Source organism: Castor canadensis, chromosome 1 (genome assembly GCF_047511655.1).
Source record: "Castor canadensis chromosome 1, mCasCan1.hap1v2, whole genome shotgun sequence".
Classification (NCBI taxonomy): Eukaryota; Metazoa; Chordata; class Mammalia; order Rodentia; family Castoridae; genus Castor; species Castor canadensis.
Genome location: NC_133386.1, coordinates 150,683,541 through 150,697,475, shown reverse-complemented (window position 1 = coordinate 150,697,475; position 13,935 = coordinate 150,683,541). Strand labels below are relative to the sequence as shown.

General features: G+C 46.3%; 1 protein-coding gene across 18 annotated transcripts in view; it reads right to left on the bottom strand.

Moving 5' to 3' along the window:
- Nucleotides 1-13,935, bottom strand: part of Mical2 (microtubule associated monooxygenase, calponin and LIM domain containing 2) — a 207,554-nt gene that overhangs the window by 129,484 nt on the left and 64,135 nt on the right. For all 18 annotated transcript variants that reach the window (XR_012435654.1, XM_074041563.1, XM_074041572.1 and 15 more), the window contains one exon: nt 1,060-1,267. Coding sequence is in view for 17 of the 18 variants with exons in the window: in XM_074041563.1 (XP_073897664.1) it covers nt 1,060-1,267 (208 nt within the window). In the remaining variant the exon portion in view is untranslated. The remainder of the gene's footprint in view (nt 1-1,059; nt 1,268-13,935) is intronic.

Below are 13,935 nucleotides of genomic sequence, written 5' to 3'. Positions count from 1 at the left end.
GGATTCTCAGGTTTGGGGACCGTGGCTGCTTGTTGCTCACTGTGCACCATAGGATGCAAAGCATTTTCCTGAGTACCTACTATGTGCTGGGGAGAGTAGTAAGCATACAAACTTGACCCCATGTAATCTTCTCAGCAATTCTCAGAGGCAGGCACATTTTACAGGAGATAAAACTGAGGCCTAAAGAAGGTAAGGAGTTTGACTCAAGGCAAAGAGAAATGGATGAGACAGACTTTGGACCCAAGTTGGTTCAAACACTTGAACTCCCCCTACAGTGTTAACCTCCCTGACTTTCATGGGCTGAATTGCCGTACATAAAATAGCTGAAGACCTCCTCCTTACAAAGCTGTGAGGAGGGATGATGCCTTTCCCAAAGTCTTGGCACTCAACTTGCCCTACGAGAGCATTGTGGGGGCGGCCTTGGGCCTGAAATCCGTGTTTTCTACCTCCTTTCCTACGCTTGCTAAGATGCCTTCTCTCAAGGATACTTTGGTATGAGATCTGTCAGAGAATACAAATCTGATCACATCATTCCTCTATTCTAAAACCTGCCATGGGTCCTTCACATCAGCAGCACAATGTCCAAACTCCTTTGCACAATTAGGTCATAATTATCTGACCCATTTAATGGTATTATGCACTCTCTTTCTCTGAATTCATCTAGTAAGTGATAAATTCTATGAAAGCACATTTTATTATTGACAAAATCTTGGTGAGCTCCCTAAGACTGTGCTATTTACCCAAGCTTTCCATATTTAATTCATTCATTCGAAAATGTTTATCAAACAACTATTACTATGTGTCAAGCACTGTTTTATGTCTTTGAGATAGAAATTTTGGTGAACAAGATGTGCTACAGTCCCTGACTACCTGGTGTTTAAGCCTAGCGTGGCACAGCACAGGACCTGGGACAAGGCAAAAAAGCACGCCTTGACTAAAGTCTCTGGGGCCCCAGAGACTGCCAGACGGGACTATCTGGGACTCCTGGATGTGGCAAGATGTGCCCCACCCACAGCCAGATGTTGACTTGCACGGGGTACCAGCACTGGCTTTACTCACTTATGTGATCAATGGAGCCAGCACAGAACTTCCCGTAGAACTTCTTCGCTCCCAAGCCTCGCAGGTCATGGATGGTGAAAGGCCAGAGGTGCAGCACGTTATTCCGGGAGAAGGTGTCCCTCTTTTCCACCACGACCACTTTGGCTCCCAGGTAGGCAAGTTCAATGGCAGTGCGTAAACCACATGGTCCTCCCCCAATGATGAGACACTGCGGAGGTAGAGAAGAGAGATGCTTTGTAGCCTCCAGAGTCCAGGCAGCACTGTCACGGAGGGGAAAACTCACTAGCAAGGGCACACTGCACCTTGCCTGGGCCCACCATTCATCCATTCAGCGCACATCCCTGTGAGCCAACCATGGACCAGCCACGGTGCAAGCTTAGGGAGGGACACACAGGTAAAGAGATTTGGGGAGAAGGCACAGTAAGATGAGGGTCAGAGGGTGACCCTGTAAATCTCAGCACTGGGCTGGTGGAATGGCTCAAATGGTAGGGTACCTGCCTAACAAACCCAAGGGCCTGAGTTCAAACCCAGCACCCCCACCCCCACCCCCACCCCCCAAAAAGATATATTCTAGCACTGGCATTTGACCTCTTAGTTTCCTTATCTGTGAAGTGGTTTATGAAGTTGTTTTCTTCATAGTGTTATTGTAAATAAGATCACTCTAAAAAAGCATATGGTACAGCTTCGTAATCTCAGATCAGACAACAGTCTCTTAACACCAAAAGTAGAAGTAATGAAAAAATTGATAAATTAAACATCATCAAAATTGAAAACTTTGGTACTTCCAAAGATACTGTCAAGAAAGTGGAAAGATTAATACCCAGGATGGCAGAAAATCATATCTGACAAGGCCCCAACATATATAAAGAGTATCTGCAACTTAATAAAAACACAAATGACCTGACTAAAGACTAGACAAAGAATTTGCATAGATTCTTCCTCAAAGAAGAAATACAAATGACCAGTGACTACATAAAAATATGCCTAACACCATTAGCTATCAGAGAAATGCAAATGAAAGCCACAATGAGGTATCACCACCCACTCACCCAGATGGCTATATAATAGAAAGACAGAGAATAACAAGTGTTGGTGACGGGAAATTCAAACTTTTATACATTGTTAGTGGGAATGTAAAATGGTGCGGATATTTCTGAACAGTTTGGCCATCCCTCAAATAGTTAAACTTGGAGTTACCAAATGACCCAGCAATTCTAGTCCCATATAAATATACCCAAGAGAATTGAAAGTATATTTTCACATAAAACCTGTACATGAATGTTCACAGCAGCTTTAGTCACAATAGCTCAAACTGGAATCAATCCAAGTGTCCGTTAATTGATGGATAAATGAAATATGATCTAGCCATATAGTGGCACATTATTCAGCCATATAAAGGAGTGAAGTTGTAATGTTTGTCTGACTCTTAAAAACATTGCGCTAAGTGAAAGAAACCTAAACTCAAATGGCTGTATATTGCAAGTGTCTGTTACATGAAATGTTCAGGGTAGGCAAATCTATAGAGACAGAATGTAGACTGGCAGATGCAAAGGAATACGGGAGGGAGGATTGGGGAGACTGCCACTGGACTTAGGGTTTCTTTTTGGAATGTTCTGGAACTAGACAGTGATGATTGCACAACTTTGTGAATACATTAACACCATCGAATTATATACTTTAATTGTATGACTAATACTGTATGCAAAATACTTCTCAATAAAATTACATGAGAAAAGAAGCATACAGTACATACATACTAATGCAAATGGTGATATTCTTTTTGCTGAAGCCTAGTGCCTGTCTTCTAGGAACTCTCAGGCTAGGGATAAATTCAGACTTTTGAACAAATAACTAGAACCTCCTGTGATTAGTTCTACTTGGAACCCAGAAAGGGAAAAGCTCATCCTGCCTAGTAAATTGTAAACACTTCCCAGAGGAGGACCTTTAAGAGTTATTATTACTGCCCTTGTAGCCTACATTTGTTGATATTCACTAAGTGTCAAAAACTATTTCAAGTATTTTACATGTTTTAGCTGTTAACCTTCTGAAAAAAAAATCTCAGAACTATTATTGCTCATAGGAAGGAATTATTATTATGGTCATTTCTAGATGGGAAACTGATGCACAATGCAGTTAAAAAATTGGCCCATGGTTTCACAGATTGAAAGTGACAGAGCCAAAAGGGCTGGAAATGTGGCTCAGGTAGAAGAACATCTGCCTACCAATTACAAGGTGCTGAGTTCAAATCCTAGTACCACAAAAAAAAAAGAGGACTCAGATGCTCTCATTCCAGAGCCCACCATGCTATACTGCTTCTGATTTGCCAGCGATGAAAAGAAAAAACATTTCAGTTAAAGGCATAACCCATTTGAAGAGAGAAAAAGAAGATTGGGGTATAAGGGGAAAGTTTTGGAAAAAAGAGAGAGAGTAGAGCAAGTCTAGAGTCAGATGCTGAAGGTCTTAGGTGTCAGTGAAGAGTGTAGCCTTGGTGGTGTTGGCCATGGGGCCATGAGGGCAGAGGTGACGAACAGGATTCTGTACAAATCCTAGTCAGTCCTCAATAGACACTGCCCAGGGAAGACACAGCCTGTCAGGACAGAAGGGGGGGCACACAGTGACCTAGACGAAGCACTGAGCAGAAGTCCTTTCATGCAAACAGCATTTTTTGAGGAGCCCTGATGCCTTCCAAAACTGGAGGAGTTTGGCAACATTCCAGACAGAATTGCTCTGTCCTGCAGAGCAATGGGTGGGACTTGCACCCACCTCTCATTCTTTGACATTACAAAAGCATCTGGAAACTTCCCTCTGCTCAGGATCAGACTTTATCTTAAAAAAACACATTCCCCTTCCTGAGCAAATACTCCATCCTCCAGCTATCACCACTGGGTCGCCACAGTCCCAAAGGGAAAGTGTAATCAAGGGTCTCAGAAGCTCCCACACCGCAATCAGTGTAGTTTACTGGCTGGAACCTTCCAGAGACTTTATGGACACCCAATTAGGGGAAATGAAGTCACAGCTGAGATACGACTCACTCCAGAGACATCAGGGAATGAGTGAGTGGGTGGGCAGGGCACTGGCTTCCTCCCTGGACAGAGGCGCCTGGAGAGAACAGCCCCTAAGCCAAGCTCCCCTCCTTATCTCACACCCCAAGCAGTCCTCAGTCCACATAGCCAGACAATGACGGTCGTTTCCAAGCATGCTCCAAGCCCCACACTTGTGAGGTTTGCCATGGGGTGAAGTCTGGATTCACTGCATTTCTTTGCAGTTACTGCATCTTTTCCTATTTGTGAGCTGTCACTCTGGGACCGGAGCTGGAGGGGTTGGAGGGTGTGGGGTGAAGAAGGGCAGAGAAGGGAGAAGGGAGTTCCTGCAGCCCTCTGTCCACCGGGCCAGACCCATCACTGCTCCCTAGACACAGCATCCAGGGGCTGCTGTGTATTTTGCGTGCAAACAGTAGCCAGTGTCCAGCGTCCTATGTCTGTTCCTACTGGCTAAACCCGAAATCCCATCAGTGAAAATTTAGCTTTCCCACCATCCTAGGACCCAGCACAAATTTTGTCTCTGAGATTTCAGAGAGGCCAATCATACCATAATCTAAAGTCAAAGCAAATACCAGTGGGACCTAATTATACCAATGGAGGAAATCCAGGCAAGTGGGCAAACAAGTTAAGCTAACTTAAGCCAAAGAGTACGCCTCTTTCCCCAGACCCATTCAGCCATCACTGCTGAGGACTGCCATCCTAGGAAGGAATGCTACTCATTAAAACTCAGCCAAGGCCTTCCTTGAGCCCCCAAATTAAACTGCGTGCTGCTCTCTGGTGCTCCCAGTGGCTTGGTTCTTACTATTGCCCCAGACCTGTGTGCAATAACCAGCGCTGTGTCTGATCTGCAGCCAGTCTGAGTGCCTCTCAAGGGCTTTCCTGTGTCCTCTGCATTTCTGTGTGTCCGGAGCTCAGTATGAGGCCTGGCATGTGAGAGCCTTGACACACAGCTGATGGGTGAATGAACTTTCCATCCCCTCCTTGCTCCCTCATGTCTGGCTCTCTGTCCATAAGACAGATGCTTGGTGCATGTCAGCCAGGGGTTAATGTCTATAGATTCCCACCCAGACTGAGGGAGTTGGGGTCTGCCAAGGCCACCAGCATCATGGATGTCAGCACATCTGTGCACTCAGGCAACATGAATTATTACTCACTGGGGAGTGGGGCATATCCAACAGCAGCAGGAAATCCAGTGGAGATAAGCTCGGCAGAGTTCAGGCTTCCATGTTTGCAAGGAGGACAAACACCACACATGGAAAAACCAGCTCTTTATTTATCAAGTGGTGGGAGGGAGACATGGCCAACACATCCAGCCAGGGCACAAAGCGACTAAGGTAGCCCCAGCTCGCACAGGACTCTTATTCCACTTTATAGGAGCCCTATAAGCATGACCTACTCCTCCATGCCATGGCACATCTTCCAATCTCCCCTTGGCATGGCCCATAAGTGAATGGGGTGTTGGGACTGGGCCTAGAATGTGCGAGGGAGATGCCCAAGGGACTGTTCAGCAGGCTGTTCACAGCTGCTCTGCACCTCCACTGAAAGGTTGATTAGAACATCTCAACAGTACCATGCCCAGCAAAACTTGCTACTTGTCAGACACTGCCCTAACTACTTGGCGTATTTCATCCTTGCAACTAACCTACGGAAGCATCGGCATCATCTGACTTTAAAAGTGGGGGAGCTTAGGTATAGAAAAGTCAAGCAGATTACCTCCGTTTTTGAGTTATGAAATGGAGTAAAAGAGTAAGAAATTTCTCCACGGTCACATAACAGGGAAGTGGTCAAGTTTGGATTTGAACCTGGGCAGTGTGGGTCTATCTAACATCTGTGCTCTCAGTGGCTTTCCTGACAGGAAAGCCTGAGTTTAGGGAAGGAAGCAGAGCCCACGGTGGCCTCTGAATGGAGCCAGAGTTCAGCCTGAGTTCACAGGGCCTCTGCATGGAAGGATGAAGTTGTGCCTCAGCTGACTTCATGCTTCCCTGGGGTGGAAGTTCACATGCCGGATGGAGCTTGAGCCTGTGCAAGTCTTGGGAAGTCTCATGGCCAGGTACCACAGCAGTGGAGTTTGGGCTTGGATAGCATAATCTTCTGTGGTGAGCTGGTGGTCTGGCAGCGAGCTACTCACCAGGAGATCAGGCCTGGTGCTGTCTCCCTGGTGGTTGAAGTTGTCCTGGCATGCTGACCTGCAGGCCAGCTCTCTTTGGCAGCACCCTGGTGCCAGGAATGTGCTGCCGTACTTCCTGGGGTGGCTCCACAGCCTCTCTGACTCTTAGGATGAGTTTCCAAGCAGAAAGCTCCTGGCTGTTACTGAGTTACCATGAGCAAAATCAGCCTGCTCAGAATCGTCGAATGGGGAGCATTCAAATCCAAGAGGCCACTCTCATGCCTGCAATGCGAGGGTTTGTTAGGCCTCTTGGCCTCACAGCCTCACCCTGCAGGGCAGCATGGAGGGGACTCCTGAGAGATGTGGCCACATGAGGTTCTAGCTGTGGAAGAGTGGCTGAGAGGGGGCTGGATAGGCAGGGCTCTTCATGGACACTTCAAGAGCCACTCTGGGCTGGGAACTAAATCTCATCTGAATGATGTGACCCTGCCCTGGTCCAGACTCTCTTCTGTACCTCACTCACACCCAGTTAGTCCTGGTAGTCCAGTTAGTCCACTTACTAACTTCAAAAATTAGCAGAAAGGAAGTGGAAAAAAATGTCCTATTCTCTGTGCTAATGCAACCAGGGTCTAGATCTGGGGACAGTTTCATTTGCAAACATTCTGCCCCTTGATCTTGTGAATACATTCCTATTAAAACCTGATCTGGAAGTTATAAGCTCAGTCTTCAAGACCTGTACAGTCTCTGGGTGTTGTTCATGCCTCATGGCAACTCCCCACCTAAAGCATGAGGTCCCCAAATGTGAGGCATGAGCACCCCCTCAGGCCAGCCCCTGACAGTGGAAAGATCTCAAAGAGTCAATCCAGGTGCAACTCTGCTGGGGCTTGTGTACCTCTACTGGGAAGAACAATAGTAACAACTGTATGAATAATAGCATAAAAGATGGAGTTACCACTGGTTGCTTGGTAATGTATATCCACAGCCATTTGGAAGCTGAGAAAACAGGACCTGAGAACACTGACTGGTGAAGAACTAGGGAAGAAAAACAGGCATAATGAAGGCTAGATTGCTTGGTTCTACCTATGACTACTATAGCAATTTGGAGAAGGAATAGATTGGTGACTTTGGTTGAAAAAGGGTCTGTCCAGGAGTTGGAGCATGAGTGATGAATTGAGCTGGGGAACTGCAGTGACAGGATAGATGGCATGCTGAGAAAGAGGGCAGCAGTGTGCAGGATTTAGGGAGCCCAGGTGGAGCTGAAGTATGTGTGGGGCTAGGCACAGAGGGAAAGGCGAAACCAGGTAGGTATTGGATGTTAGACCAATGAGTGTGGCCTTTATTTTCCCCATTTGACTATTATGAGTTTGGAACAGAATTGGTTCCAGATCAATGGCAAAGATGGTGAGAAGAGAGAAAAGAAACTAGAGGTGGAGAAAGTTGTAGTAGCAGTGTTTGAACAGTGAATGCGTTCTCATGAATCTTCTACCCTGCCCATAGACACTCAGGCACCTTTGCTGCTCCCCTCACCTTCCTGACTCTATACTTGGGAGTGCCCAGAGCTCAGTCTCTTCTTGACCTTAGACTATCCACATCTATGGCTTCATATACCACTTACATGTTAATGATGTTCAGAATTGTCCCCAACATGAAAATTCCCTGAACTCTCAAACCCCACAGCCACCTGCCACTGACATCTCTAGCTGGTCTAATAAGCAACTCACCAGAACTAGATCTACGGCCAATCTATTGATCCCCATCCCTGACCTGCTCCTCCTATCATCACTGTAAATGCATATCTACTTTTAGATGCTTAGATGAAAAAGCGGGAATCAACCTTGATTCTTCTTTTCTCTCACCTCACAGTCATCCACCAGCAATCCTTTTGATACTCCCTTCAGAACTGACCCAGAACCCAACCAGTTTCCACATCCTCTATGCTGCCATATTATCCATGTCATCCCCACCCTACCGTATCCTGAACTTCCTGCTCCCACTCTGTCCCCTTTTAGTCCTCCCCCACCCACATGCAGCAGCAGCAGTCTTTCTAAAGACAGGTCATGCTCCTCCCAGATTATGCATGACCTCTCATGTTCTCTTGTGGTTCTCAGAACTCAAAACCAGAAGGCCTCACTATGGTCTCATGGCCCCATATGAACTTAACCTCAGGTTTCCTTCCAATTTCTGCACCTACCACACCCTACCCTCTGTACTCCTATAGATTGGCTATAATGGCCTCACTACACTAAGTACACAGGGCCTAATTACCTCTTTCACCTTCTGCCTAGAACATCCTAGAAAAGTCAATTCAATCAATCAAGCAATCACACTTAACTTCTATGCATAGAGACTATTACAGAGAGTCAGGGAGAGGCAGACAGCAGACCAGGAAATTGCATGTTTTCCATGGCACCATGTTTTGGGGAATTTGAATTCTTTTTCAAGTCTGTCTCCTCAAAGGCAGGTGAATCCCAAGCCATGAGCCCACACAGGGAAGTGCTCTAGAGTCATTAGAAAAACAGAGGGAACTTTACATTTGAGGGACCCCCTCATGCGATTTCTGAACTCCTTATCCCCCCCCCATCTCATGTACGTGTTATTGGTTGTACTTTTCTGGAGAGCTGTGACAAATGTACCACCTGTCTCCTTCGTTTCTCTTCACTGGTTGCGAAGGAGGACCCTTTGCCTCCTTGCTCTTCCCTGAGAAGACTTCTCTTTTGTTAGACTTACTCTGTAAATGATAGGAATCTAACCAAAACTAGCTTAGAAAAAACAAAATAAACTAACAAGACACACAAAAAGCAAGGAAGGACCCTGGAAGGTTTGCAGCACTCCAAGTCAAAAGAGGATTCAGTCTTGGTAACAACTGGAACGAGGGCTTGAATTCCTCAGGAATCTCTATCAGCTTCTTATCTTGACTTTTCCCCCTTATACCATAATACTGCAATGGATAGTCTTCATGTTGTTTTCACACTGAAGTGTTCCCATTAGACATGTTGAAATGGAGTTATTAGATAATAAGGTTACAGTTATCAAATAGTATCAAAATGCTTTCCAGAAGGAGAGGGAGAAGGAGAGGGAAAGAGAGAGGGAGAGAGGAAGGGAGGAAGAGAGAAAGGGAGGGAAGGAGGGAGGGAGGAAGAAAGAGAGGGAGAAAGAAGGTAAGGGAGGGAGGAAGAAAATATGAATATATGAATGAATACTCAGGGGGCCCTGGTTGGTTAGCACCCCTGGGGCCAGTCTGACTTGCTGGCTATGAGAACAGCAGTCACTGGCAGGTTTCGGCAGAAAAACCACAGCAAAGGCAGGATGTCCCTGCCTTGCCAGACTTGGTAGCTTCTTGAAGGAGCCAACAACATGGATCCCTTAATCCAGTGTTAAAGGCAGAACACAAGCTGAGCATTGCCACTCTATACTTGCCCAGTCCTAAGAACTCCAGCCAGGGCTGCGACTAGCAGCTGTCAATCAACATAATGACAAATATTTCCACTCAACAGCTGCTGCAGCCAGGGCCACTTGAGGTCAAGAGAGACATCTCTGAGTGTCTTACATATTAGCTGCCAAACCTGCCTTAAATACATTCTCTCAGTCCTTACAGGAGTCAGTGTGGAAAAATGGGATTGCTGCTCCCATCCTATAGTTGAGAAATTAGGACTCAGAGGCAAAATTAGGGCTCATGGCTTAACATAGCTAGTGTTTGTTGAACTACAATCTATGTCAAGCACTGTTCCAAATGTGTCACATGTGTTGACCTGCTCGAACCTCACAAGCACCCAAGATTAGGAAACCAAAGCACAAAATGGCTAAGCGGCATGTCCAAGGTTTCATCACAGTTAGAAGTGGAGGAGCTGGCATTCAAATGTGGGTAGCCTAGCTCCGAAGCACAAACAAATTTCCGCTGGGTGGCACTTGGCTAAGATCACACAGCCAGTGACAGGCAGAGCAAAGAGTCACCACCAGATCCTTGTGACACCCGCATCTGACTCAGTCCTTTCCGAGACCCTCACTGTCACTTTCCTCTAAAAGAGTTAGGGTCTACTTTCCGTTTCTGGCAGCTTTTGTGTGTGTGTGTGTGTGTGTGTGTGGTACTGGGGCTTGAACTCAGAGCCTACACCTTGAGCCACTCCGCCAGTCCTTTTTTGTGATGTTTGATTTCCTTCGAGATGGGGTCTTGCAGACTATTTGCCTGGGCTGGCTTTGAACCTCGATCCTCCTGAGTAGCTAGGATTACAGGTGTGAGTCACCAGCACCTGGCCTCTGGCAGCTTTTTACTCCCTCGTGGGTACTTTGAACCCTCTGCCAGCACCACTTCATTCCCATGGCCACAGACAAGGCTGACCCTATGTTGTGAACAACGCTCTGTCCCAAGGTGGCCTCTGCAGAGAGGCTACTAGGAGGCCTGGTAATAGATCTGCATGAGCTAGGCCAGGCATCCCTTCAACTGTCACCAACTCCTGTTCCTCTAATGTCAGCAAAGGAGTGATATTTACCTGAGTCCAGCAGCTGTTCCTGCAGTGCGCCCAAAGCCAGAGCCAGGGCCAGGGAGCACAAGGCCAGCATTACCATTCACAGCCATGTCTGGACCACTGGTTAGTCCACAGCTAATCACCCACCAAGAGCCTTAGCATAATTCTGGAAGGAGGTGGCGGGTGTAATATGCTGTACAAACTCACTACAAGGACATGCTGCCCTCTCCATTGTCTCCTTTTTCGAAACCTCTCTCTCCATAGGCAGGGGCTGACTGAGTATGGCTCAGTGGTCCATGCATGATGTCATTCAGGCACAAAGGCAGGTCAAGACTCACACGCTTTGGACACACAGCCCAGGAAGAGCAGGCAGGTGAGGAACTGACATAGTTCCTACCAACTTGGGTTATTGTGAGGATGGAGTCAATAAACTGTAGGATTGTTCATAAAAGGGCCTCAGGTACCAGTAAGAACTCAATATATCCAGATGCCGGTGGCTCACGCCTGTCATCCTGGCTAATCTGGAGGCACAGATCAGGAGGACTGTGATTAGAAGTCAGCCTGGACAAATAGTTCACAAGACCTACCTCGATAAAAACCTTTCACAAAAAATGGCTGGTGGAGTGGCTCAAGTGCTAAGAGCCCCTGCCTAGCAAGAATGAGATGCTGAGTTCAAACACCACTGCCGCCAAAATAGAACTCCATAAGTCAATAACTGGTAGCAATGATCAGGGCTCCTCCTTCCCTTCTTTCCTCCTGAAAAAGAATCCTTCTAGTGAAATCTGCATTTTGACCTCTAAGAACTTGCAGCTTAAAAATACAAAAGAAAAAAAAAGAAAGAGCTTGCGACTCAGTTTATCTCATCTGGGGATAGGCACATGATGGTCCCTGCAGTACTAGGCTAGAAGCAGTCTGCATTCCTTGGTGCACATACTGCCTTCACGGGTATCTTCAAGAAGGTGAATGAGCTCCATCTGGAGCCTGAGCACCCAGGAGGTTGCAGGGCTGATTTCTCCTGTTCCCTGGACTTGCAGATGCTGTACTGTCTGAGCTGGGAGGGGTCTTAGGTCAGAGGTCAGCACATTTTTTGCAAAGGACCAGACAGTCAATATTTTAGGCTTTTTGATAACTGCTGCCTTATATTATCTAGTGAGTCCCTCCCCATGACTCCCTGCCCTTAAGGGGTCCAAGAAGATATTTAAGGGAGCCCAGGGGCCATTTTTAATACCTCTCCAGTAGAATGGATTTCCTTGCTGGTCCTCCTGCTTGAGATGCCCTCCCCTCAGATCTTAGCATGAGGTGCCTTCTTCTATTCAGGTCTGAGCTCAAACACCACATTCCTCCAAAATACCTTCCCAGCCCTGCCCCATGACTCTATCACAATTTTCTGTTTATTTTCTGCTGAGTGCTTATCACAACCCTAAATCTCTCCCAGTAGACCATAAGCAAAACTAAAGCAGGGGCCTTGCCTGATCCATTGCAGATACCAGTATATATTTGCCAAATGAATACATGAATCAAACCATATCACATCTTTACTCCAAATCGGGATGCACATTGAAGGCTGACTGAATACAACAGACAGTATTTACCAATTTGCTCTCCTGGGACTTTCCACATATTATCTGTTAAACAAGGGAGAATCTAATTTATGAGATAGGAACTATCTATCTCTTTATTTAAGGGGAGGACACTGAAGTTAAGGTCCTATCACTCAGAGATACTTATCTGGTAAAGCCCAGATCTGTTTGACTGTGGACCCACAGTCTTAATTTTGCCAGGGATTTTGTCAATTTAGTGTGAACACAGATTAGCCATGGCTGATTAGATGCTAGTGGGTTGTGATGTGTCTCAAGACTTTGCAAAAATGGAGGGAAGAGATTGTTACTTAATATAGCCAAGTTTGTCTATAAACAAATTTTCAAAGTATAACCTGGGGCAAGGGGGTGAGGCAAGGAGGAAAGGAGTCGAAGTTGCAAAAAATGACAGGGATTTTCTCAATTTTTTTTCAATGAAAATATCTAGGCTCAGATGGAAGAAACAGATCAAGGTGTCACAAAATCAGTTCAAGATGACAGAAAATCCTCAAGTTTCCCAAGGGCAAAGCCATTTGGTCATCTGCACCTTGATCCATCTTCTGGGGGTGGAATATCCATCTGTTACCCAACTGCAGACCATAGCTATGTGGGAAAGTCCAGAATCCTGATACTCCAGAAGGCAAAACCCAGTGTGTCTGTACACAAATGCCTTCCCTAGAAAAGGAGCGGGAGGCCTTGCCGAAAAGAGGAGAAAGATGAGGTCCTTTGAGCATCTCATACACGCTTTCCCAGGCAGACAACCTGTTCTCACCACTGGAATGTAGTTTTTACCCAAGTTGCGGCTGCTACAAAAGAACTCAGCAAACTTACTCAGACATTCTTGATAACTCCAAGTGGGTCACCTTACACTGTAAGGAGGTTTGTAATTAAAATGTTTTTGAAACTGTGACTAGACCACAGTGTCTAGACAGCAGGAGACTCCAATCCTACAGCATCATTCCCACCCATGATTACCATGTGATAGATGCCTACAACCTGCCAAAGAACACATTACTTTCCCTTTATCAGAGCATCTTTTAAGGGCACATTTCTAGAAGGCCTATCCTCACAGCCCGCTGGGAGCTGCCTGGGAACTCTTTGCTGCAAAGAGGAAGGCATGCCTGGGCATTCAGAGCAGCTGCTCTCTGGAGGCAGGCCTGGGCTAGTAGAAGGATGGCCAAAGCATTGATAGCATCTTCAGGCAGGGTGAGGAAGTCTACACACGGAAGGTGGGATTTCCAGGACTCAAGTCTGTAGCATCATTGATGTACCCCACCAGGGAGAACAAACTGCCTCTCCAGTTCTGACTCAGGGAGGTGGAGGTGGTAGTGGTGGGGTGATAAGATAGGTAAGGGCATGGTTTAAGCTCTGCTGAACTATTAAAGGAAAATAAGACACCTGGAACTACCATCCCCATCTCACTGTAATATCTGATCCTACCCTTTCTACTTGGCCCTAAGATCCAACAGAATTATTGCCATTAAGAGCAGATTAGCTTATCCAAGGTTAGAGTAAAACAGCACTGCCATTAGAATTGGTGTCTCAATCTTGGCACCATTAACACTTTGGAACAGATTGATTTTTCGTTGTGGAGGGCTGTCCTGTGCATTATAGGTTGTTTGTAGCATCTGTAGCCTCCACTAACTAAATGCTGGCAGCAACCCCTTTCCCTGACATGACAATCCAAA